General features: G+C 40.1%; 1 protein-coding gene across 6 annotated transcripts in view; it reads left to right on the top strand.

Annotated features, from left to right (window-relative positions):
• Window positions 1-27,279, top strand: part of FAT1 (FAT atypical cadherin 1) — a 241,129-nt gene that overhangs the window by 158,761 nt on the left and 55,089 nt on the right. For all 6 annotated transcript variants that reach the window (XM_044299767.1, XM_044299794.1, XM_044299760.1 and 3 more), the window contains exons 7-10: window positions 6,561-6,700; window positions 17,645-17,920; window positions 18,199-18,409; window positions 22,752-26,819. In XM_044299767.1, the coding sequence (XP_044155702.1) occupies window positions 6,561-6,700; window positions 17,645-17,920; window positions 18,199-18,409; window positions 22,752-26,819 (4,695 nt within the window). The remainder of the gene's footprint in view (window positions 1-6,560; window positions 6,701-17,644; window positions 17,921-18,198; window positions 18,410-22,751; window positions 26,820-27,279) is intronic.

Genomic DNA, 27,279 nt, shown 5'->3' with positions numbered 1-27,279 from the left:
AATCGCTTCTGTCAAAAACTGCCACCTCTTTTTTTGCCCTTTACTCTCGAAGGAATATGCTTGTGGACAGTTAGTTAATGCACATCACTAGAAAATAGATTTTTAAGTATTGGTGGGATCTATGTATTAGGTTGTCTCAATAAATGTATATTGTGGCAGTCAAAATTGTTCTCTGCAGAGGCTAGCTCTGTGATTGGTTCCTTCACGAGCAAGGTCAGTGAAGTCACACACAGCTACCTAATGACATCATGGAAATGAGCCCCATCATGGCTTCCTGTTGACGTTCACTGTAAAGCCGCATGGAATTTGTTTCCAACAAAACTGATTTACTATTTGTTTAGTTATATATATCTGTCTAGTATACATTAAAATTATGTCCACGAATGGTGATGTAAGATGGTGAGTGTGTGTGGTAGACGTTTATGTACTTTTATCTATGAACTAGCAGAAGGACCCGGCTTTGCACGGCTGTATTTCAACTGCCACAACAGCCAACAGACAATGGCTCTGGTAGTTTGGAGGTTAGGTTACTAAGCATATTTTTGGGCAAATAAGTGGAAAGCGCGGGGTGAAAATTTCCACACAAAACATAGTCTTTGATGTTCCCTGAGTCACAGGAGGCGGATGTACAAAATTTCATGAATGTAAATGCGACGGTGAGGATTCCTTTAGCGGACATACACCCATACATACATACACTCAGCTTTATATATTAGATGTGGAAAACCTCAACAGGAATCAATGTTAGCATCACAATTATATAAACAGTCATGAATATGAAAAAAATATTTTACCCCCTGCAGTTTCTGCTATTTGCCTTCAGTGCTTTAATCTTAATTCAGTCAATATATGTATTTCACCTTTGATTTTGTAGAGACGAGTGTCGAGTCTGCTTTTGCCATGCCCCACCAAAAGTACATTTGAGATCATTTAAGCTGATCATGTACATTAGATAATTATTAGCTGAACCTGCCAGTTTTGGTGGGAACCGCCATCCATGTGTGTGGTAGCGTGGAAAGACTGTGTCATGGAAAAGAGGGATTGGGCTGTTGGTGTTGAACAAGCCTTATCCTTCTGTTCTCAGAGGAGATAAGATGCCATCAGAAGAGTCTCCAGAAGTCTCCCCCCTTTAGCTTTTTTAGAACACATTTTTGCTTGGCAGAGCTTGCATGTGTCTGGGGTGCCAGGAGGAAAATCCATTGGCTGATCGAGCATGTCTCCGATAGCTATCGGAAGTGTATGGCCACCTTTAGTTTCAGTGCTGACAGTGACAGACACTTTCGTCCCTTTTTGATATGCCAGAACTCTAGATTTGGAAGTCACATACAAAGCTTCACAAAGGCATAAAGTTATGAATGTTTAACATGCACCACTGGTTCAACCATATTTAGAGGCTCTGCAAATATCCGGGTCAAATAATAATTCCCTAGGTAAGGACTTTGTTCTGGCTCAAGACCTATAGCTATTGTTGTCTGTATTGAACAGTGCTAGTAAAATCCTGCCAGACAGGTTAACTTAACCGACCAGGCATATACGAAGAATCTAGATTAGGTTTATTCAAGACTGAATCCTTGTAATTATGCACAAAACAGTAGGTGAAAAGATGATTTCTTTGCCAGGGTGCAGCAGAACATCTGGACTGTACAAAATAGTTATGTAAAATGGCTTCCACCATCTAGAGAAGGGAGGAGCTGATTACACTAGAGCCTGCCTACAGGGAGACTGCAGGGACAAATTTAAACAGCAAAGTGCAATAATATCAATAAGATATGATGCAGATAAAACCATGGAGGAATGGGCATGACAGACTCCTTAAAGGGAATGTGTCATCAGAAAATGACCTGCTGTTCACTTTTTTATGTTTAACATATTTTAAAGAGTTTTTTATGACGTAATTTTTAATTTTCCATGTAACTTTTTATATTTATACTAAAACTAAAAATCCAGCAGTTTTGCACAGGCCACTATGTCTAATAATAGGCGCCACTTTGTGGTTTGTACAGATTACTTTACTACAGTTCACTCATTCTAATCCTTCCTATAAGGCTCCATTCAGACGTCCGTTAAATGGTCCGGACACGTTTCGCAATGCAGAATGGGTGCGGACCCATTCATTTTCAATGAGGCCGTAAAATATGCGGACACCACACAGTGTGCTGTCCGCATCTGCACTTCCGTTCCACGGCCCCGAACTTACGGTCCGCGACTCCACAAAAAAATAGAACATGTCCTATTCTTGTCCACGGACAAGAATAGGCATTTTCTATTATAGTGCTGAGCATGTGCACATGGTCAGTGTCAGTGTTTTCCGGATCCCCAATTATTAATGGACCCTAATTATATCACCTCTGTGTATATATAAGACAGGATCCACCATTCACAATAGGTGATTGTCAGAGCTTATCTCTTCTTTCCTTGTACAATGACCTCTGCACAGATCACAGGACATGCCTAGAAAACTCTCCCATAGAAGGCAATGAGGTCCACTCCTGACCATTGTGTCTATGGCCCATAGGGCTGCCGCAAAGCAATTCTGTAAATGCTGCTAAGAACAATTCAGGCAAGATGGCCACCCCCATAATCATGTTCAGAAAATAAAATTTTAAAATCTACAATCAGAAAATAAAAACTGATTTAAAAAAAGGATATGTGTTACTATCGGGATTCAGCTGGCAGATAAAATTTGGCTAAGACATTTCCTTCAAAGAATAACTACATTGGGTAATTATAGTTGGATTCACAGGGAGCAGTCATACCTGGCCCGTAACTGTTCATCTTACAGTCTTCCAACAGAACTTTGCAAGGAACTGAAAACTGGAATGTTTTAAATGTATTCTACAATAGTAATACCTATGATAATAATTGTGCATATTTTATATTTTATTATCTCCACTCTTCGGTTCTTAGCAGTCTATTTGTATGCAGGTTTACATGTTCAGAGAAGGTTGCCCCATCCATCTGCTGATCTTTGATTTTGCTTTAATCCCACCAGATGTTGTGCAATTATGCCGTTTCATAAAGATTTATCTGCTAACTGCTGTTTACACATTGCAAATATATGTTGCTGGGTGTAATTACAATGCAGCAGTTAATGTGTGTTTATATATTTAATACATGATCCACGGATTTGTGACAAGTGCTTTTTATCTGCTACTGTGTGCGTGCCATGCCAGCTTTTTGGAAGTGTGAGCTAGGAGACAGTGGTCCTTCTGGCTGGAGATGCTGCATCCCCCAGCTTGTTCTGGCTGTCTAGTTTTCAGTTGAGCTTGGGAAGCTTTCCGTTGCATGCTGTCAAATGTTTCAGTATGTCTCACATCATGTCTCGTATAATATGTCATTAAATATTACGTTGTGATACAGAGCCGTCCCCATCTGGACTCGGAATCAGTAAGGTGTAACTGCAGGAAGGAAGCAAGGACATTGACTGAATGGCTGATGTAAACAGCAGCTTTTCCGAGTAACAGTTTAAAGGATGAATATAATGTTAATAATTAGATGTACAGTCTTCATGGGTTGTATGGAGTTTTTAAAAATGCTTTAAAAATGCTCTATGTGTGATATCGCAACTCAGTCCCATGTAACTGAGTTTGAGCTACTATACCAAACACAACCTTTGGACATTGTGGCACTGTTTCTGGAAGAGAATAGTCATCTTATACAACCCAGTTACCAGGATAAGCACAAGTTTGGTTCCTTTAAGCTAGAGATGTACTGCTGATTTTATTGTTAAAAGATACAACATAAGAGGTCTTAGGGCTAATTCACATGGCTTTTTTTGTGATTTTTAGATCAGATATTTTTTTTCCATTTTGAGATCCTGTTTAACTTGCATAGTTGTTCCTAGGGGACATTGCTTGAGAGACTCCCACTATCAGCTAGATCTTCAAAAGGAAAACCAGAACCTTCCAAGAGATCTGAACTGGAAGAGATGATTTAAAGCCTATGTACACCTTCAGGGGCATTTTCTTTTATATTAGAATTTTACTCATTTGGGGATACAAATCATTTTTTAAAAAATATTGAGCTGTACTGTTTTTCTAGCAGTGTGCATCCTACTTTTACTTTGTGGTCATCTAATAACCCTTATCTCTAAATTACTAAGAGGTCAACTCATAAACACTTATTTAAACCACATTCTTATCAGTAAGATAAGGATTGAGCTTTGATGAGTAAGCCTGTCAGCTCCCTGCCTGATGGAGCAGAGAGAAAATTCAGATTTTGCTAGTAAAGCATCTCAGCTCTGTTAGGAGAAAAGGACTCCATATCTTTAATAAAGACTAATTGAAAAAATAATTTCTAGTTCATAATGAGTAAAATGCAGTAATTAAAAGAATTATCCCCATAGTTGTACATAGCCTTTAAGGGCTTCATACACATTAGTGTATTGTCTGCCAATCCCACCAAGTACAGCTGGTTTGGCTGGCAATCTAATATGCATGGAGAGATCCCGACTCTTTTCCAACTGATGATGTCAAGGGAGAAAATATTCAGTCAAACTGAATTTTTTGCCAGATGCTTTTGTTCTCCCAGGAGATTAGCCACCACCAAAAGTGTCTGGCAGTAGCTGTCTCCTCTGTCCCAATGAATACACATACACATCCAATCAAACTGAATGTGTATATGTATGGGGGGAGTCGGGAGAGTTTGGACAACGGCTGTTGACTGTGTATGGCCACCTTTAAGTGGCCCATACACATTATATAAACTGTAGCTAAATCTACTGATTTCAGCCTGACCGGCCAACTGCATGTCAACGTACCCTTAAATGGTGAGGTGAATATTCAAATATAATCTGCTCTGAATGTAGACAGTATATGAATGACCATGGGTTTCTTTACTATCCCTTTCTCTTCATTATTAGAGATGAGCGAATCGAATCCCACCAAATGGAAAATCGATCCGAATTTTAGGATAAATTCGATTAGCTTCGAAGCCGAATTTCCTTGTGCTTTGTGTTAGTGAATAGCTTTAACCTGAAATAGTGTAAAAAACGAAAGAAATCATACTTACCTCCTCCATTTGCTTCTGACGGGCCGCCAGCCGCCATCTTGATTAAAGATCTCAGCCGAAATCCCGTGCGTGGTGACGTAGGCCGGCGTGATGATGTCATCTCGCGCCACGCGAAATTTCGCACCAGACCTTTAAGCAAGATGTTGGTGGCCGGCCCGTCGCGAGCAAATGGAAGCTGTAAGTTTGAGTTAATATTACACTGTTTTTACACTTAGATGCTGTGATCATGTATGAACGCAGCATTTGAGGGGTACAATGATGGGGGCGGCACAATCGCAGCTCCCTGTCATTGCACCCGCTACTTACAAAAAAAAGTGATTCATCACAAAGCAAATATTTTTTTTTTATTCGGCGAAGCAGACGAATCGAACTTTTCAATAATTTGCTCATCTCTATCCATTATCCATCTACCTCTCCTAATCCCTGAAATCCATGTACATAGTCACGGCTCCATTAGATTGTCCACTTGCATGATAATTATCCTGATTTCTATTGTACACAATAACAATGATCTTTTCCTAGCCAGCAATTTTGACTCTTCCATGTTTTTCTGTGTCTGTTCTGTCTTTACGATGAGTGCTGCCAGGAGATGACCAATCTAATGAAGTATTTTACATCCTTCAGATGGCTTGTGACCTGAGCTGTGTAGCAGAAGGTATCTGCTACCATGGGACATCCTTCCATAGTTGTGTTCTAGATCCATTACTGTGTTTTGAACTTCTGTGTTTGTATTTTATCACATTACCGGCGCCCCAAGCTTAGCTTCAGAACTTTGTATGCATTTCCGTTGTTTCTGTTCAAGGGCAAATTTCTGTTCCTTATCACTAGCTTCCTGAAAAGATTGATATTGGAGTAATTAGGGCATGAGCATTAGCTTGTGGCTATCATTTTATGACAGCTAATTATAAAATTTTAACAGTCTTCAATCTAAAAGTCATACGAGCTGTCTGCAAAGGAATGCAATTTGATTTGACAAAATAGTCGTGTCTAAATCTGCATAACACACAGCGTCGTTATATGCTTAATGTCATTTGATGACTATGAACATGATGCTAATGGAGACTCATTAATGTGACTGCAGATAACAACAGACTGGCATATGTAGTGTGCCCATTTGCTTACCCGCGGACTGATCCTCAAGATACTCCTTTATCAATCCAGTTCAGTTGGTAATTTGTATGATGTATTAGTCTAAGGTAGGCAGCCCGTGGCTCTCGCTGTGTTATTATGCTAGGAGTCCCAGAAGAATAATGTTGGGGTGGTGGTCAGGACATGCAGGAGAGCCACAGGTTGTCAACTCTTGATGTGGAGTTCACCAGTTATGTTCATAGTCTGTGTAATTGCAGATCTTACCATAGATTGATATCTTAGTTTTTATTTCATGACATATGTCATGTATGTAGACGTCACTATTCTTGGCTGTAATTCTGTTTCTCACTTTCCATCCTCACTCTTCTTGTGGTAGCATGGCCTCTGGTGATCTTCTGTTCTCAACGCCTCTACACCATATACAAACCGTTATTTATAAAGTTTTCACTCATTCTAACCAGGTGGAAACTACGACAGCAGGTTTGATGTGGACAAGGGCACTGGAACCATCATTGTTGCAAGACCTCTCGATGCAGAACAGAAATCTAATTACAACTTGACAGTGGAGGCAACAGATGGGACAAGATCTATCAGCACACAGGTAATTGAATTGCTAATGAAGTGTTTAAAAAGAATTTCTTTTGTATTCTTGTGGCTGCCGAACATATTTTGTATACTGAATGAACTTAAAATTGCTTTGCCTGAGCTTCTGCTTCATGACAGCAGCTGGAAGGGTTAATATACAATGGGTAGATATGACGATGGAGGAAATGCATCAGCATAGTTTGATTCCCATCAAATACATTTGAGAAGTAATTTACTACTTATCAAAGGTAACAAAGGACGGCGGCCACCGAGGACAGCAACAGTTCAGGAGACTCTTAAAATCACATTAACTGTTCGCAGCTAAATACATTGGCCTGCACTAGACTTCGGCGGATACAAAATCTCCATGGTAAAGTAGATTATTATTTAGTCATTTAGTGAAATATGTGCTCTGTCTCTGCCAGCATAAAGATATCTGCAGAGTTTAACCATTTTCATTATGTAGCCTAAAGTAGGTTGAACTATTCAAGTGATAATGTCCTCATAGATAACTGGTGCATTATTATATTGAGTTTAACTTTAGATCCAGTATAATTTTTAGATCCAGTATAATTTTAGATTTTGAAAACCAGTATAATTTACGGTACATACATTTTCCAGCAAGCATTGCCTGAGAGACTTCTCAACACCAGCTGCATCTCCACAAGGAAAAAACAGTACCCTCCAAGAGATCCTGCAAAAAAAGGACAAGGATGGCTTAAAGGGGTATTCTAGTTGTTAAAAGTTATCCTGTGGATAGGGGATAACTATTATATTGGTGGAGGTCTCTAAAGGAGTTCTGGAAATAGCCGAGCGCTGTTGTCCTGTCTCCAGAACTCCTATCGAGATGAATGGATCAGTGGTGTCCCTGCTCGGCCTGCTACTCTGTTCATTTTGCGGCACTCCAAGGGATTTGACATACATGTTCTCATGATCATCGAAGGTCCCAGCAGTAGGATTGTCAACAATTTAATAGTTACAGTGCCTTGCAAAAGTATTCACCCCCTTTGACTTTTTTAGTATTTTGTTACATTACAGTCTTAAGTTCAATGTTCTGAATTTTATGTGATGGATCAGAACACAATAGTCTAAGTGGGTGAAGTGAAATGAGAAAAATATATAAATAAAACTATTGTTTAGAAATAGAAAACAGAAAATTACCACGTGCGTATGTATTCACCCCCTTTGTTAGGAAGCCCATAAAAAGCTCTGGTGCAACCAATTACCTTCAGAAGTCACATAATTAGTGAAATGATGCTGTTCACAAGCGCAAACCATCCAACTTCAAGTAGCTGGAGCAGTTTTGCAAGGAGGAATGAGCAAAAATCCTATTGGTAAGATGTGGCAAGCTCATAGAGGCTTATCCAAATCGACTTGGAGCTGTGATTGCCGCAAAAGTTGGCTCTACAAAGTATTGACTTTAGGGGGGTGAATAGTTATGCACATTGACTTTTTCTGTTATTTTGTCCTATTTGTTGTTTGCTTTAGAATATAAAAAAAAAAAAAAAACATCTTCAAAGTTGTGGGCATGTTCTGTAAATTACATGATGCAAATCCTCAAACAATCCATCTTAATTCCAGGTTGTAAGTCACCAAAATACAAAAAAAGTCAAGGGGGTGAATTCTTTTGCAACTTTTAACAACCAGAATACCCCTTTTGGGTCGGTCATATAGATAAATATCAGCTGAATCCTCAGATTTCAGCAGGTACTACCTGGCTCTCCCCCAAAGACAGATGTCAGAGAAGATAAATAAAATGGTGGGTTTGTTAGACAATACATGGATTTGGGGGCCTTAAGAACAACAGGAATGACTTTATGATATCCTTGCCATGAATTTGAATAAGACAATAATATTCATGCTTTCTACAGTAAAGGTGGCTGTCTGCTGGGAAAGAACATAAAGCCCTGTATAGGAAAGCAAACAAAATGTAGCAGGGAAATAGCATTTTTTTTACATAGTTCCTTGTCGTTACTTACAGTGGTAAATTAGGAGAGATGACAAAGAGGGAACAAAAATTGGACTTGCTGGTTATAAAGAGGGCCCCTTGTGTAACATAGTAACATGGTTTATAAGGCTTGTCCGTCGAGTTCAGCTTCTTATTGTGCAAGTTGATGGAGAGGAAGGCAAAAAAAAAAACTGTGGGGTAGAAGCTAATTTTCCTCACTTTAGGGGAAAAAATTCCTTCCCCACTCCAATCAGGCAATCAGAATAACTCCCTTGAACAAAGACCCCTCTCTAGTAACTATAGCCTGTAATATTATTACACTCCAGAAATACATCCAGGCCCCTCTTGAACTCCTCTATTGTACTCACCATCACCACCTCCTCAGGCAGAGAGTTCCATAGACTCACTGCTCTTACCGCAAATAATTGTGTACAAACCTTCTTTCCTCCAGACACAGAGGATGTCCCCTTGTCACAGTCATAGTCCTGGAAATAAATAGATGATGGGAGTTATCCAGGAGCGTTGCTAGGGTCTCAAAATATCTGGGGCCCAAGCCCCGATGCATATGGCCCAATTCTCTGAGTTGACCAAACGCACTCCCCCAACCAACCCTCCTAGCCCCCCACCCGGAAAACACTAGCACTGAAGACATTTTGCTGTACTTCCTCTACAGCAGCACGTACTGCTCACATCCAGTGCCTCCTAGGTGACGTCTCCTTTGATGTAGATCTTCTCTGTCATCATCTTCTCAATTTGGTCCTACAACTTCTCTCAGCCACGGCTCATCTCTGTACAGTGTGACACACAGACATCTTAGCTTCCTCATATTTCTATCATCATCTCCCAACCGGGAGTCCCCACTGTGTTATCCTGCAGGATCTATAAGTCCCTCCTATAGAGCCTCCAGTAGTAATAAGAACGCCTAATGTCCCCAGTATTTATAATGCCCCCTACTGTTATAATGCTCACCCTGAAGTGCCCCAGTATTTATATTGCCCCTTACTGTTATAATGCCACCACAGTACTCCCTGTATTTATATCACCCCCTACTGTTATAATGCTTGCCCTGAAGTGCCCCGAGTATTTATAATGCTCCCTGCAGTGCCACCTGTGGTTACACTCCTCTGTTTACTGTCCCCAGAAAATATAATTCCTCAGCCCACCATAGAGTCCGATGTAAATAACATCACACCATCTCTCCAGCCCCCTCAAATATACAGTCGCATGTAAATAACATCCCTCTCTATCTACAGCCCCCTCCAAAATACAGTCCTATCTAAATAACATCACACCATCTCTCCTGCCCCCTCCAATACACAGTCCCACGTAAATAACATCACCCCCTCCACAGCCACCTTCAACATACAGTCCCATGTAAATAACATCACCCCCTCTGCCTATCACACTGAGTAATCTACCCCTTCACTTACCTCTCCAAATGTACAGACCTCACCACAGGTTCTTCCCAGGACTTCTCTTTACTGCTGAGCCCTCTTCTCTTGCACTGGTCACATGATGGTGACATCATCACAGGTCCTTTTCAGCTACTGCATTAAGAACTGATCACATGGACTGTGATGTCATAACAGGTCCTTCAGCTCTTGCAGGGCATTAGATTCAATTGTATTGCCTTCCTGAGGACATCAATACAGTTGTATCTATCTGGCAGGCAGGACATTCAGGGCCTGGGACAAAACATCAGAGGCCTAGGCCCTGAATGTTTTAACCTAGCAACGCCCCTGGAGTTATCTCTGTACTGACCCCTGATATATTTATACATAGTTATTAGATCTCCCCTCAGTCGTCTTTTTTCTAAAGTGAATAACCCTAATTTTGATAATATTTCTGGGTACTATAGTCCACCCATTCCAGTTATTACTTTATTTGCCCTTCTCTGAACCCTCTCCAGCTCTGCTATGTCTGCCTTGTTCATAGGAGCCCAGAACTGTACACAGTACTCCATGTGTGGTCTGACTAGTGATTTGTAAAGTGGTAGGACTATGTTCTCATCACTGGCATCTATGCCCCTTTTGATGCAACCCATTATCTTATTGGCCTTGGCAGCAGCTGCCTGACAATAATTTCTACAGCTTACTTTTTGGTTCACTTAAATTCCTAGGTCCTTTTTCATTTCAGTGTTACCCAGTGTTTCACCATTTAGTATGTACGGGTGACTTGCATTATTCCTTCCCATGTGCATAACCTTACATTTGTCAGTGTTAAACCGCATCTGCCACTTCTCTGCCCAAGCCTCCAATCTATCCAGATCCATCTGTAAATCAAAATTTTTCAGTGATTAAGTGAAGCAGTTTTTTCCAGATACACATTTTCATTGCCGGGCCTGTAACCTTTTGATTTGATTTAATGTGAGAACACTTTAGCAATCTGACGTCCCTCGGTGCTTTTACCTCCTTTTGCTTGCTAGACTTCATTCTCTTTTCCTGTAATTTAGGTCTATCTCCCTGTACTGGCCTTCCCTTGTTGAACTTAACGTTTCTACCATGTTGTCTAAAACAATAGCACATCTACTGAAACATTGCTCTTCTAGGCCGTGTAATCCCCTGCTAGTTTTTTCTTTAGCATTTTCAGCTATTTGCACAAACCTCAGAAGAGCAGAATGGAGGCTGAGATTCACTGAGTATAGCAGGTCATAGTGGGTCAATGCAGCAGCCTTCAGGAGAAACGGGGCAATACTCAGATCTCTTGCTACAGATACGGTTTGTATTATAAATGATATATGTTGCTGCCATTAGAAAAGCTATAGTTGCAGTTTTACTTGTTGGAACAGATTTACTAGTTGAGCTTTGACTCAATATTCTTAAAATACTTCATTCAACCTCTGCCTCCTTTTCTATTTTGTTAGTGTAATTGAACAAATATCCCTATATTCAGTAGACGGGTTAATATCTTGCAGGAGGTTAATGGGAGTCATGGTAGTGGATCTTCTTCAGTTCTCCAATCTCTGTATGCAAAAGGATTTTATGACCTGCCAGCTGGAGGCAAAGATAGTTTAAGTCGTTTCTGGGATTATTATGTTTTTGAAGTTGGCTATTTTATGCATAATTAAATATGTTATTGGGTTTTATCACAATGATGCCCTTTTATTATTCGTATTTATCTCCGAATGGCTCAGCTTGAACACGCACCCCTCTCTCTGTACATTGTACGGAGCAATGCAGTCAAGGGACCTTGTGACAAGTTGATTCAGTTATTAGATGAAGCGAGATCACTCGGTCAGAGAGAAGGGCTGAGCCAAGCTTGTTGTGTCAGGAAGGGACAACTTCGGATTGCCTTGATTAAGGGCTTACACCTTATATAGATTGGATACCTTGAAATTATATATGGGTTGGAAGTGGTCCTAAATTCAGCTACAATCTCAAATCCTGAGGGACAACTGCACAAGTTTCAAGTGTGGCTGTAATATGGACACTAAAATACAACTACAGTACATGAGTGCCGCTGTAGCGTTACATTACCCTACTTCAGGAGATTTCCCTACCTCCTGACTTCCCGTCGCACTGCTAATGACGTGAGGAGGCGTTCCTGAGTTTTGACGATCTGCGCATGCGCAAAACGACAGTTTATGGAAAATCTCAGCGGAGTTCAGCTTCACACCGGGACACTGCGCATGCGCCGTCCGGAGTTACCTGCGTCTGCACACTGGGCCGTAATATTTCCCTACTGAGGCTCTCCTGCGCATGCGCAGTGTCCCGGTGTAAAGCTGAACTCCGCTGAGATTTTCCATAAACTGTCGGTTTGCGCATGCGCAGATCGTCAAAACTCAGGAACGCCTCCTCACGTCATTAGCAGTGCGACCGAAGTCAGGAGGTAGGGAAATCTCACGAGGTAGGGTAGTATAACGCTACACCGCCTGAAACTCCATGTAAATTCCCATGTAAAGCAGCTATAGAAAAAACATGTGCTTCAATTCACTTTGCATTCCAACACTGTACTCACACAAACAAGCAATAAAATGCATTGAGAGGACTCCTGAGATCATGCACATAATAGAGAGGACTCAAAAAGGAGTCCTCTCAATGCATTTTACTGCTGGTTTGTGGGAGCACAGCGTCAGAATAAAGTGAGTATGAAGATACTTACACTATACACCACTTATTCTAGTTTTCAGGGTGTTTTGGAGCTGGCAGAGTCTTTTATAATTTTGGAAACATTCTCCTTTTAACCCAACATTTTATTTAAGGCTACTTTCACACTTTCAGAAGAGTGATCCGGCAAGCAGTTCGGTCGCCTGAACTGCCTGCCGGATCCGGCAATCTGCATGCAAACGGACAGCATTTGTAGACGGATCCATCTCACAAATGCATTGCAAGAACGGATCTGTCTATCCGTTTGTCATACGGACAAACGGATCCGTTTCTATTTTTTTCACATTTTTAAAGGTCTGCGCATGCGCAGACTGGTAGGAGGGATCCGGCATTGCGGTTTTTTTTATACGCTATCCGGCACTAATACATTTCAATGTAAATTTATGCCGGATCCGGAATTTTGAACGGAGATAAAACCGCAGAATGCTGCGGTATTATCTCCATCCTGAACAGTCAAAAAGACTAAACTGAAGACATCCTGATGCATCCTGAACAGATTGCTCTCCATTCAGAATGCATGGGGATAAAACTGATTAGTTCTTTTCCGGCATTGAGTCCCTTGGATGGAACTCAATGCCGGAAAAGAATAACGCTAGTGTTAAAGTACCCTTGGTAAAGCGTAAAGGGTATTTGTCCTGTTACATGTGCACTTGGCAGCTGAAGGCATCTGTGTTGGTCTCATGTTCATATGTGCCCGCTGAGAAAAATTGCATATGCAAATGAGCCTGTAGGAGCAATGGGGGCGTTGCTGTTACACCTACAGGCTCAGCATTCTCTGCTGCTACCTCTGCACCTTGATTAACAGAGCCAGGCTGTTAGAAAATCATCATGACAGGCCCCAAGTCCAGCAGGTGCAGCAGATGCAGAGAGAAAGCAGAACCTTTAGGTGCAACAGCAGCACCCCTATTGCTCCTAAAATTTCATTTGCATATATTAAAACTTTATTTTTCTCAGCATTGCAGGCACATATGAACATGGGACCAACACAGGTGTGTTCAGCTGCCAAGCGCACATGTAATGGGTCAGTCAGTTTCATAGATACAAACCTGCTGACAGATGCCCGTTAAAGAAATCAGTGCAGCAGAAAGCAATAGCATTATTATTTGTTCAGCCGTCTCGCTGTTTTTATATCAGTGTTTTAGCGAGGTGATTACATTGGCCCTGGCATTTATATTTGTTCTTGCAGCAGTATTTGATGAAATGCTTAAGTGCGGTTGCTTACTGTAAATATGGATTTTCAAGCTGCTTTTCTTTCTAAACTTTCCTTGTGGATTCCATGAGCTACAGATCCCAGCCTCACCCGCACTGAGCCCGTGGTTTAAACTGTTGAATAATCATAGGGATTTACCCAATCAAGAATGCAGGGAATGTGCTCTGTTTGCAAATCTTAATTAACGCGCATTCCTCTAAGTAACCGGACTGTGTTCCATGCAGCAGTGGTTTCCAGCACAAGGAGCTGAAGAATTGCTTACATATTCAGTGTTTACTGTATATCACACTGCCATACAACACCTCCAAGGTCAAGGTTATAGCAGCATTTAAGAAAGACGCAAAGAAATTATTCAGCAAATTTTGCTTATTCTGTTTAATTCTATATCTAAATTCTCCATGCTTGAATGTTTGCTCCCTAGGGTGGGACAAGTTTTTCAAAGACAAATAGACACTTTGGGGTTGTTCTTCTTTGACTATTGATCTGCAATTATATAGTGTTCGAGGGGTTGTCCAGCTAATAAAGAGTATTTAGACAAGTCTCAGAGTTTGATAAAAACTGTACAAAATGCTCACCTCACTTATTCTCTGACGTTCCCCTTTGAATGTATCACAACTCCTCTTGGTCTCTACTTCCTGGTGCCTCTAAGCACACAGGAAATGCCCGCTCAGCCAATCAATGGCCATAATGGTGACCCACCTCAGCTACTGATTGGATGAGCAGCCGTTTTCTGCATGTTGAGAGACACCAAGGAGTACAGAAAGGTTGGAACCTGGGAAGCTTTGGAATGGGAGCTGCAGGGTAACGATGGCGTGAGTATGATTTGGATATTTTTACACCATTCCAAATCTAAAAAACGTTTATTGGCTGGACAACCCCATTATTTTTGTGCAGTCAAAGGCATGGATACGAATAAGTGTATGTTGTAATATGCCACGGTAGGTAAAAGAGGCAACATAGTCCAGCATAAACCCATGCTCTAGCTCCTACATGTCCTCATTGGGTCAAGTATATGTAACAAGTCATCCTATGGGAAGATCTTTTGTGGATATTGGTTCTGTGTCAAGGAAAATAATGTTTGGTTCTTTATACAGTATCTGTAAGTTTTCTCCCATCTGTGATATTGATTTGGCACACTGCATTGATAAGGAATGTGTTTAATTTCAATTCTCTGATCTGTTTCCAGTTTTGTGGTGTTCTGTTACATAAGAGGAGTGAAGCTTAGTGAGGGACCATTTCAGGACAAAACATCAGCCCATCTGCCCATTACTGATAGATTTGTTGAGGGCAGAGAAGGAAAGCATCAGCAGAGATCAATTTACTGGCAAAGTTCACTAAAAGTTGATAGACAGAGAAAACTCATGGCACCATTTGAAGCCCTGTCTATGTTTAGTTATCTGTGCATCTATGGGATGGAACACTAAAAGCAATTTTTTCTCTAAACCCTTAGAAAACAAATTCAACTGTTCAAAGTGTAGCAATTTTGGTTACTCGTTGCTTATTTCTGTGAAGAAAAATGATTAGGGATGTGTTCCTAACAACTCTGGTTCCCAATGAGCACACCATCAAAATGTGCCACTGTTCACCCAACAAACAAGCAAAACACAAATTTTTCATTCCCATACGGAGGAGATGATTGTTTCATATAAATGTAGCCATCATCTCTTCTCATCAATCAGGCAATGATTGGAAACAAAGGGTTCATTCCCAATCATTGTCTATGCATCAGTCCATGTAAAGTGGGCCTTAGGGGTTGTCCTTTTTTTGTTTTGTTTTAAATCTGCCTCCATTGGGACCTTTGGAGAAATGCATTTTCGCCTGGTCCTCACCGCACAGTTCCAGCTCCCTGGCTCCCAGGCTGTTTTCACTGGACTTTCATTCCCTGTCTCTCAACTACCTGCATGAACAGGGTCACATGCGCCCCTGCAGCTAATGACTGGCCTCAGAAGTGATGGGCATCGCCAAGGGAAATGTTAATGCTGAGTCATTGGACACAGCAGTGCAACTGACCCTGTCCATGCAGAAAGCTGACACATGGGGACAAAAAGCCCAGTAAAGACAACCTGGGAGCCAGAACGGACCGGCAAGTGAGGTGAGTATGGATTTCTACACAGGTCCTCATGGCTGGGGAAAGGTTGATAGAAAAATAAAAACATAGACAACTCCTTTGTTGATCATGCTCTAATCTTTGGCCAAATGTGCCTATTTCACATTAACATTAATCTTTGGCTAGACTGAATGTCAATGTTAATTCTATGAAGGGAGGGAGATGAGCAGCTGAAAGACACTTCTGGCCCAGATTATCTCAGGGAAAACAATAGAATTGGACAGAAAAAAATGCCAGCTTGTCCAGTGTATTTTTCCTTGGCATCAGACATAACAAGATGGTCTGACAGCCCCACAGGCATTCTACCAGTAGATATCTAATCTCTGTGGGCATCTTGTGCACGTCTTTCGGTTAAGTGTGACTTGCTGCATTTCAAGCCTGTTTGACAATAACATGTAAACTTCTTATGAGAGAACCACGGTGGCATTCGCTCACGTAGTATAAATGATTATATGCCAGAGCTGGAATAACTATTCATACACTGGAAAGTCATTTTGGCAAAGTACACAGCAGGGAGCCACTTTGAAAACACAATAGCTAACTGGCATTCTGTTTAGTATCAATAGAGCTTTAATGTCAACTGTCTTCAGCTCTTACAGGTCTATTACATCTCAAATATGATGGCTTTACGAAAAGGACAAATAACTAATAGCTTTACCGAAAATATGAAACATTACTAAGTCTGATGTGACTTGGTATTAGAATTTCATGATGCACAATGGATTTTGGACTGTGCAGAGGTTCTAGTACACATGGGCCCTAAGGCTTCAGGGTGCCCAATATTGCCTGTGCTGTGACATTGCTGTTTATTATACCTGTACATGGACATAACAATGTGTTAAATTCATCAAAAAGTTTATTATTCCTATTGTGTGACATCACTGTCATCCTTAGCCAATAGCTCTGACCTTAGTATTAGTGTCATGTAATGTCATCCCTGTTCAGTGACATCACTATGTGCTTTATTTCCACAATATGCTTCATTATTATAATAGCACAATATTTGCACTCCATGTTCTATGACATCACTGTGTGCCCTGTGTGCATTTCATATAACTTCACAGTGTTTATTATTTAGATATGGTGACATCACTATGTGCAATTCATATGACTTCACAGTGTTTATTATTTAGGTATGGTGACATCAACTGTTTTGTTATTTCACTTTGTGCGTTCACAGTGACCATGATACACTACTACTTGCATAGTCCCTACAATGCAACATCACTGCTGATAATTCACTTTGGTCATTAAGCTGGCTATAAATAACAGACAATTTAGGCAAGACTTGCCAACCGTATTATGTATGAGGGCCTCCTGACTCTCCCCGGATGGTAGATGTTGGGAGAGAGAAAGATCAGGCAGTTGGATTTTAACATGGGTGACCTTTTTGTTGTCACAGGAGCTAAAATGTAGGCCAAGCTTCTTGACTAACTTCCCTCAACATATTGGAAAAACATTCTTATCTTCAAAAGATCAAGATTTCTATTAGGTCTACACAAATATTGGAATCGTTCACATTGTTGCCGATTTAAATTGTCTTTCAATTTTCTATCTGCTATATTTAGTCCTAAATCTGTGTCTTTCAGGTGTATATTAAAGTAATAGATACAAATGACCATCGTCCAAAGTTTTCTACCTCAGTGTATGAAGTTCTTATTCCTGAAGATATCAGAACAGAAACTGAGATTTTGCAAGTGATTGCTACAGACAAGGATGAAAAGAATAAAATGATTTACACTTTGCAGAGCAGCACGGACCCGGCTAGTCTTAAGAAGTTCCGGATAGATCCTGCCACTGGGTCTTTGTATGTTGTGGAAAAGTTGGATCATGAAACTGCACATCAACACATTCTCACAGTGATGGTAAGACCTAACCCCAGATCTTTCCTGCTATGTATCTGGATATTTACACTGGTACACTACTTCAAAATGGACTAGTCATTTCCAAAAACTTTTGACCTGTCATAGGGACACGTCATAAGTTTTGATTGGTGGGGTTCTGGATTCTGAAACCCCCTCCAATTGCTAAAACGAGCAAACATGTTGTAATTGCATTGATAAATCTCCACTGTTGTATCTAGCTAAGACCTGGAATTATTCCGTGACCGCCTTTGTTTAATAACTGTGCATTAATGTTTCAGGTACGTGATCAAGATGTCCCTGTCATGCGCAACTTTGCCAGAATTGTCATTAATGTGACCGATACCAATGACCATGCACCTTGGTTTACAAGCTCTTTCTATGAAGGCCGAGTGTACGAATCTGCAGCAATTGGATCTGCTATACTCCAGGTCACAGCTTTAGACAAAGACAAAGGGAAGAATGCTGAGGTTGTTTACTCCATTGAATCAGGTATGTCTAATGGATTATTAAAAGCAAATTCAACTGGTTGTGCTTGACTATATGAATTTCCACAATATAGACAAAGCAGATACCAAATCAGGAAAATTAATTTGCCAGGAGAACGCTTGCACTTACACAAAAATGCCTTTCTGCAACTCCCTAAATATGTTAAATAGGAAGGACATACACTTTTTTTTCTTTCTTTTTTTTCTTTCATACTTCCCCCCCAACCTTTATCAGCTTCAGATTAGCCCCCCATCAGACCCCCAGCCTCCATAAGCCTCAGATCAGACCCCACCAGCCTTAGATCAGACCTCCATCAGCCTCAGATGAGACCCCATCAGTCTCAAGTCAGACCCCCATCAGACATTAAAAGAATAAACTTTGCTTGCTTCGGACAGTGCTGCCACTCACTCACCCTGCCTGCTCTTCTTCTGGCCCGCATTGCACTGTGAGCTATGTGCACTACGTCCTGACACTGTATGCAGTCAGGACACAGTGCAAAGTGGGGCCCTGAAGAAGTCTAGGAAGAGTGAGTAGAGCCAACGCAGCACTTCCCTCACCGCGGCTCCATAATGGAAGCGGTCATTAGCATTTGCACTATAAGATGCACTGCCATTTTCCCCCTCACTTTAGAGGGAAAAAAGTGTCTTATAATTTGAAAAATATGGTACATTTTTCTCAAGGCTAAATACAATAATGGACATGTCCTAACAGTGATAATTAGACCAAATTTATATTACATTTAAAAATCATTAAAACCCCATAGGAATCTCTCTCTCCATGTCGTCTCTACAGTTACATGTTTATTCATGTGTTCTGGATGTCGTAGCACCAAAATGTTAAAATTACAATTAGCAGATTAGTGAAGACAAGCACGTGTCACCTGCCTGCTTACCACTGCAGGCATTATGAATGGTAGAAATGCAGCTGCCAGTTTGGTTTCGTGATGAAGAATCGGATGATACATATCAGCAAAATGGGTTTAAATGTCACATTTTTCCCATCAAAAATTGTGGAGGAATAAATTATGACTGACAGTCTTCCCAGTGAGCAGCGTAGGAATTCTTTGGATGCTTGTGATATTTTATAGGCTTTGTAATGTTCTATTCTAAGACTGACATAGTGTTCACGGCACAACAGTCTGAACTGATATTATCATTTCCCAACTCCCTAATGTAATTCCCTCTGCACAAATGGAGCATCTCATATTATGCTAATTGGTCCCTTTTAGAAAATATCATTTCCCTTCTACAGTTATTAAAAAATATATATCTGGTAGAAGAGACAAAATCTATTTTAAGAAGATTTCACAGCAAATGACCTCATATTAATGTGTTGCATACTTTTCTTCAAAACCATGCCCTGTAACACAACTTAAAAATCACATTTGCTTTGCTAAGGACTATGGAATGGTATAATCATGGTTTTAAGGGTTTTCTTCTACCATTTAAACCTTTACTTGAGGGTATATATTGTATGGTCTAGTAGTGCTATATATTCACGCAGGAGCTTTCATTAGCATTGACATTATGCAGATTGTAAAATATTTTTTTCAATGACCTCTTAAAAAATCTAGAACTTATGGAAATGAGTAATGCAAGGGATAGCATTTTATCCACAGTACAAATGGTAATGATGCTGCTCAACTGACTCCCACATAACCAGACGTCTACTAAATATATTGTGAGAACATCTGATGACTATACACTGGCCCTCTCTCCATTAAGAACTACTTTTCTGTGTTCATTATATTCCAGTAAATGCTAATAACCAGTGGAAATTACACATGAGAACTTGCTAGAATGATGGGATGCAATACAAATTACTTGCTTAAAAGGGTAATGTGTGACATTATTGGGAGGGTGATCATTAAAAGGTACAGGTACTTATGATCAGGTTCCAGAAACTGTGATATCATGATAAATAGTCAAGATAGGCAGTACAAACAAACTACTTACATTATTATTTCCTCTCAAAGGAGAACTATATTTAAAGGGGTTATGATTTATATAACAAATGAAAATCAAAACATGATATAGTACATGACAGGTTTATTCTAACAAAGCTAGAACCAGCCCTGTACCTCACAAGGGTCCAGAGATCTCCCCATTCATTGCACCGATTGCTCTGCTAGATTGTCTCCAGGCTGGCGGCTTAGGGGGCTTTTCCTTTCCCAGGAGGATGTCCTTTCTGCTGCAGATCTCACCCTGTAACATTCACATTCCAATGGACAAATTGAAAAGACTGCAGGGTTCTGGTGATTTCAGGCCATTGCTACCACCATGTTGCCTATGAAGGAAAGCACTACTTTGATGTCCCGGTAACATTCTGTAGCCAAAATTACCCCTGCAGTGGCACCATTTTGGTTGGTAGTCACTATGCTTTTAATGCAATTAGCAGTGATCCACAATGTGGGAGAAATAATTGGCTGCTTTGATATCTTCAGTATTTTTTCATCACTCGGCCTAGAGTAAGCAGCTACTGCAAGTGCTGCTGTCGTCTTGAACAGCTGATTCATGGGGGTCCCAGCAAAAGATGAGCAAATTTATGGAAAATTCAATTTGGCTGATTTGCCGAATTTTACAAAGAAATTCACTTTGTGAGAAACTATTTCGCCACAAAGCGAATCTCTTCGTATGTAGCGGGTGCAATTACAGGGAACGGCAATTGCACCTCCCCCTGTCATTGAACCCCTCAGATGCCACATTCATTACTGATTGCAGCATCTGAGATTAAAAATGAGGGTTTTCAGGGGTTAATCAGTTAAAAAACAAATAATTATGACCTTATCTATTTGCTTGCGAAGAGCCCACCGCGGTCATCTTGATTGAAGACACCGTGCAAAATCTCGCGTGGTGACGTGATGATGTTGATACGCCTGCCAGTGTGGTGATATCATATGTCCCCATGCATGAGATTTTGTGTAATATCTTCAATCAAGATGGCCGTGGCAGGCTTTTCGTGGTGAGTTGTTGTTTTTTTACCACCATTTCAGGGAAAATCGATTCATTACCATGAAGCGTGAGGAAATTTGGCTTCACATCGATTCAAATTTTTCCTGAAATTTGATATAAGTCCAACTCGGATACTTTGATTCACTAAACACTAGTCCCGGGTGTTGGACCCCCACAGATCAATTACTGTCGACCTATCCAAAGAATAGGAAAACCCCTTTAAGTAGTTGTGGGAAAGCCTACACCAGGGGCCATCAATCTCCTGCACTCCAGTTGTTGGGAAACTTTATCCGTCAGCATGCAGTTCTTCTTGGAATGGCCACAGAAGTTAATGGAGCATCCTGGAGTACCGGAGGTTGCTGATGCCTGGACTACATCTACTCCATCTCTTTTGTAACAGTGATTGCTGTTATTTTTTTCTCTCTTAAGGGGAGAGGTGCCTCCAACATATCCTAGTTAGGAAGTATACATCTCCTGCTTAATAATATCCCTCATCTTTTAGTAACAGTCCAAGGGGCACTAAACCCACTTAAAGGGAACCTGTCACCTCTACTATGCTACCCTCACTGAGCGTTTCTAAATGTTCATTGTGTTACCCTAAACATATAAATTACACTTTTAATTTCATTTGCAGACGAATTCAATAAGTATTATGCATTTTTGTACTTCCCGCCTTTTAGGCAAATTAATATAAAAGAGTCATATCTTACTTGTGTGACCAGAGAAGAGTCATATTTTAAAGCTCTGACTCATCTCAGGTTAATTTGCATATGTATCAAATAGTTTTTTTTTTTTACACAATAAAAGCACACAGAGCTATGGGGACTGGGTATTGCGGATGTGCTAGTGGCCAACTAGCAACCCATGTCCTCAGCTCTATACACCCGGTGACAGGTTCCCTTTAACATTATCTTCTGTGCTTTCCTTTTTTCTACAACAAAACAAGTCCCTTCTTGACACAATTCTCATCTCAAGCCATTCTTTATTCTGTCATGCCCGATTTGTGCTCATTGTCCTGTTCTCCTGCTGCAGTTGTTTTCCCATCTCTGTTCCCTGACCCACAAACAATGCAATAGATAACATTTTCAAATGGAGGACTATATTTTTTCTTTTGAAAATGGCTATTTTATTAATAAAAACATTATTTCTAGCAATATTGCATTAATTAAAATGCAATTTTTCTAGAATTTCAAACTCACATTAGCTATAATGACATGCTATTATATGTGTAACTAAAGTTCTATCTGCGTAGCATTGCATATTCATGTTTTTCTTTGAGAATCTCAGTATTCACAGTGTATATGAATGTTCTGCTCTTTTTACTGAAGCCACCCACGATTTATGGTTCATTATAAATTGATATTTCTTTCTTGTTCTTTCATTTTACTTCCCAGGGAACACCGCAAATGCTTTTGCCATTGATCCAGTTTTAGGAATTATTAAGATAGCAAAAGAGCTTGATCGACAAAGTCATGGTCAATATGAGTTGGTAATCAAAGCTTCAGATCATGGAACTCCTACAATGAGTCAGATAACATCTGTGCATATTCTTGTCACTGTGTCCGATAATGCTGCCCCTAAATTTATGAAGAAAGAGTATTCAGCAGAAATAAGTGAATCAGCACGAATTGGAAGTTTTGTTGCAATGCTGTCCAGTTACAGCCAGTCTTCCGTTACATATGAAATAAAAAGCGGAAATGTAATGAACGCATTTGAGATTAATTTAAATTCTGGTGTGGTCATAACTCAGAAGCATCTTGATTTTGAAACTACTGCCTCTTATACCCTTACTGTTCAAGCAACAAATATGGCTGGGTGGTCAACAAATGCAACTCTTGTAGTTCACATTCGGGATGAAAATGACAATTTTCCAGTTTTTGTGCAAAGAGAATATCGAGGACTCATCAGTGAATCTGCACCAGCCAACAGTGTCATCTTAACTGATGAAAACTCCCCTTTGGTTATTAGGGCTACTGATGCTGACCGAGAGTCAAACGCTCTTCTTTTTTATCAGATTGTTGAGCCATCTGTCCATAAATATTTTGCCATTGACTCCAGCACTGGTGCAATACGTTCTCTAGTGGTTTTAGATTATGAAAAAGCAAATATATTCCACTTCACCGTACAAGTGCATGATATGGGCTATCCAAGATTATTTGCCGAACAAGCGGCCAATGTGACTATATATGTTGTGGACATTAATGATTGTGCTCCAGTGTTTTCTCAAGAGGTCTATGAAGCCTCCATTCTAATACCAACATATAAAGGAGTGAGGGTTATTACAGTGAATGCAACAGATGATGATTCTGGATCTTTTTCCAAAATAATGTATTCAATAGTTGAAGGAAACATTGGAGATAAATTTGCTATTGACCATTTATCAGGAGTCATAACTGTCCAAAGCACAAGTCCATTAAGAAGCCGGTATGAGCTAACCATTCGAGCATCCGATGGACGATTCTCTAGCCTTGCTTACGTGAAAATTAATGTGAAGGAAAGCAAAGAAAGTTCACTGAAATTCACTCAACACTCCTACTCAGCAGTAGTGCAAGAAAATGCCACCCAGATAAAAACATTGACTGTCATTAGTGCAGTTGGCACTCGTATCAATGAGCCTCTGTTTTTCCATATTCTCAACCCAGACATCCACTTTAAAATTGGCCACACATCTGGTGTCCTATCAACTACAGGAATACCTTTTGATCGAGAACTACAGGATCTGTATGAGATAGTTGTAGAAGTTACCGATGAACAGAAGCCACCTAGAGTTTCACATGTTTTAGTGACGGTAACTGTTGAAGATACTAATGACAACAGCCCAGTATTTGTCAACCTTCCATATTACGCAATGGTTTCAGTGGATGCTGAAGTAGGTTATGTAATTCGCCAAGTTACTGCTGTTGATAAAGATATAGACAAAAATGGAGAAATACATTACTATCTAAAAGAACATTCACAAAATTTCCAGATTGCGCCATCTGGTGCAATCTCGTTAAAAAAGCAGTTTGACCCTGATGCATTTAATAAGGAATATTTTATAACCATAGTAGCAAAAGATGGAGGAAGCCCATCCTTTTCAGCAGAGGTTGTTGTCCCAATTACAGTAATGAATAAAGCAATGCCAGTTTTTGAAAAGCCTTTCTACAGTGCAGTGATTGCTGAAAATGCTCAGCTCCACAGTCCTGTTGTGCATGTGCAAGCCAACAGCCCAGAAGGCCTTCGAATAATATACAGCATCACAGATGGTGATCCATTTAGCCAGTTTAATATTAACTTCAACACAGGTGTAATTAACGTTATAGCTCCACTTGATTTTGAGTCACATCCAGCATATAAACTCAGAGTTCGGGCTACAGACTCCGTCACTGGAGCACATGCCGAAGTTTTTGTCGATATCATCTTGGAAGATGTTAATGATAATTCACCTGTGTTTCAGCAGAAAATGTATGTTGCCACCTTGTCTGAGGCATCGGTCATTGGAACATCTGTGGTACAAGTAAAGGCCACTGATTCAGATTCTGGACAAAATAAAGCCATTTCATACCACATTGTAAGCAGCCATGGAAATAGTTCTCAGTTTTTTCATATTGATAGCAACAGTGGACTCATAATTATTGCAAAACCATTGGATTACGAATATTTACAGGAATATAGCTTCCTAGTCCGGGCAGTGGACAGTGGAGTCCCTACCTTAAGCAGTGATGCGACTGTACGTATTTTTGTAACTGATCTTAATGACAATGCCCCGGTATTCACCCAACAGCTGTATGAAGTCAAAATAAATGAGCATTCAAGACAAGGATGCTTTGTTACGTGTGTAAAAGCCACCGATCCCGATAGTACAGATGCGGAAAAGCTGGAATATTCTATACTTTCTGGAAATGAAGATACGAATTTTGTCATTGATGTTAAAACTGGCATAATTACTGTTTCACATTTAAAGAAAGAGATCATGCAACCATTCTACATCCTTAATATTTCCATTTCTGATGGTGTTTTTAGAAGTTCTGCTCAGGTACACATTGCAGTATTAAGTTCTAACTTGCATACCCCAACATTTGCTCAAAATCAGTATGAAGTAGAGCTGTCTGAAAATTCCCCAGTACAAACCCTAGTAACTCAACTAAATGCTGTAGATGGGGACACAGGGATTTATGGACAGGTCACTTACTATATTCTTAATGAATTTGCAAAGGACAGCTTTTACATTAATGAGAAAGGGCAGTTGTTTACAGCAGAGAAGCTAGATAGAGAGAGTCCAGCTAGCAAAGTAATTCCTATAAGTATAATGGCTAAGGATGGTGGTGGAAAAGTTGGATTTTGCATTGTCAATATCATTCTAACAGATTATAATGATAATGATCCAAAATTCCGATCTACTGAATATAAACTAAGTATTCCATCAGATGTTCCTCGAGGGACTTCAATTGTTAGAATTCTGGCTTCTGATACTGATGAGGGGGCAAATGCTGATATATCATATACCATTGAAGCCAAATCTGAAAGTGTGGAAGAAAATTTTGAAATCAACCAATATTCTGGCATTATAACTACAAAAGAAAGCTTGGTTGGGCTAGAAGATGAAGTTTTTCCATTTTTTGTTAAAGCATCCGATGGAGGATCACCGCACAGAGAAAGTGTTGTCCCTGTCTCGGTTACAATTCTTCCACCTGAAGTTCAGTTACCTAAGTTTTCTGAGCCTTTTTATTCTTTAAGTATCTCTGAAGATACTCCAATTGGTACAGAGCTTGAGTTCATCAGAGCCGAAAGTAGCCTGCCCATAATATATCAAATTATAAAAGGAGACACACCTGAAAGTAATGTTGATGACATTTTTGTGATAGAGAAACAAAATGGCATACTAAAACTTGAAAAAGCATTGGATCATGAAACCACAAAATGGTACCAGTTTTCAGTGTTGGTTCAAAATATTCATGGAGAACATGAAGTGATGTCCTCTGTGGATGTTAACATCCAGGTTAAAGATGCTAATGACAATAAACCTATTTTTGAGGCAAATCCTTATGAGGCTTTCATTGTGGAAAACCTCCCTGGGGGAGCTAAGGTCATCCAAGTCAAAGCTGTGGATGCAGATTCAGGACTGAATGGACATGTTTCCTATATGTTGGCACCTACACAGGATCCACAAGAAATTAAAGATCTTTTCTCAATAGACTTGGAAACTGGCTGGGTTACTACTCTTGGTGAGCTTGACCATGAGAGCAGGAACAAATACAACATTATAGTGGTTGCCTATGATCATGGTGATAACGTGCTTTCATCATCTACAATAATTGAAGTTACTGTGATGGACGTGAATGATAATCCGCCACGCTTCAGTGCAGAAATATACAAAGGCACAGTCAGTGAGGATGACCCTCCAGGTGGAGTAATTGCCATCTTGAGTACAACAGACAATGACTTTGAAGATATACATAAGGAAGTCACAATGTATATTACAGGTAGGAACATAACGTTTTATCTCTCTTAATTGTACAAGTAGTTCCATATTTTAGCTGTGTATATTACATTACATTTTTGTTCCTTTTTATACTAGAAAATACTATGCTCTGTCCTTGAATACAAGGTTATGCTATTGAGCTAATGATCATCAGTGCATAAAAAGCTGCTTTATATCTGCTGCCTCATTCTTGATGACAAAAAGCTTTGTTCGTCACTCTTTCCTCGCAAACCTTTGAGTTGGATGCAGCTTGGTCTTTGTCGTCTAATCTACAATGCAGATCATCATTCCTCATGTTTCTCGTTCTTATCTGTTTTCAGCATATGATAATTAGTGATATTTTCATTATCTTCACATCCAGAATTGCATCATTTACTGCTCAAATGTTAATCAGTGTAACACTACATAATGGTTGTGGTGGTGATTTGTCATGGACTGGTGATTATTTATGTGTATTTATT

The sequence above is a fragment of the Bufo gargarizans genome, chromosome 1 (assembly GCF_014858855.1).
Source record: "Bufo gargarizans isolate SCDJY-AF-19 chromosome 1, ASM1485885v1, whole genome shotgun sequence".
NCBI lineage: Eukaryota > Metazoa > Chordata > Amphibia > Anura > Bufonidae > Bufo > Bufo gargarizans.
Note: the sequence above shows the minus strand (reverse complement) of the source record. Positions and strands in the feature narration are given on the sequence as shown.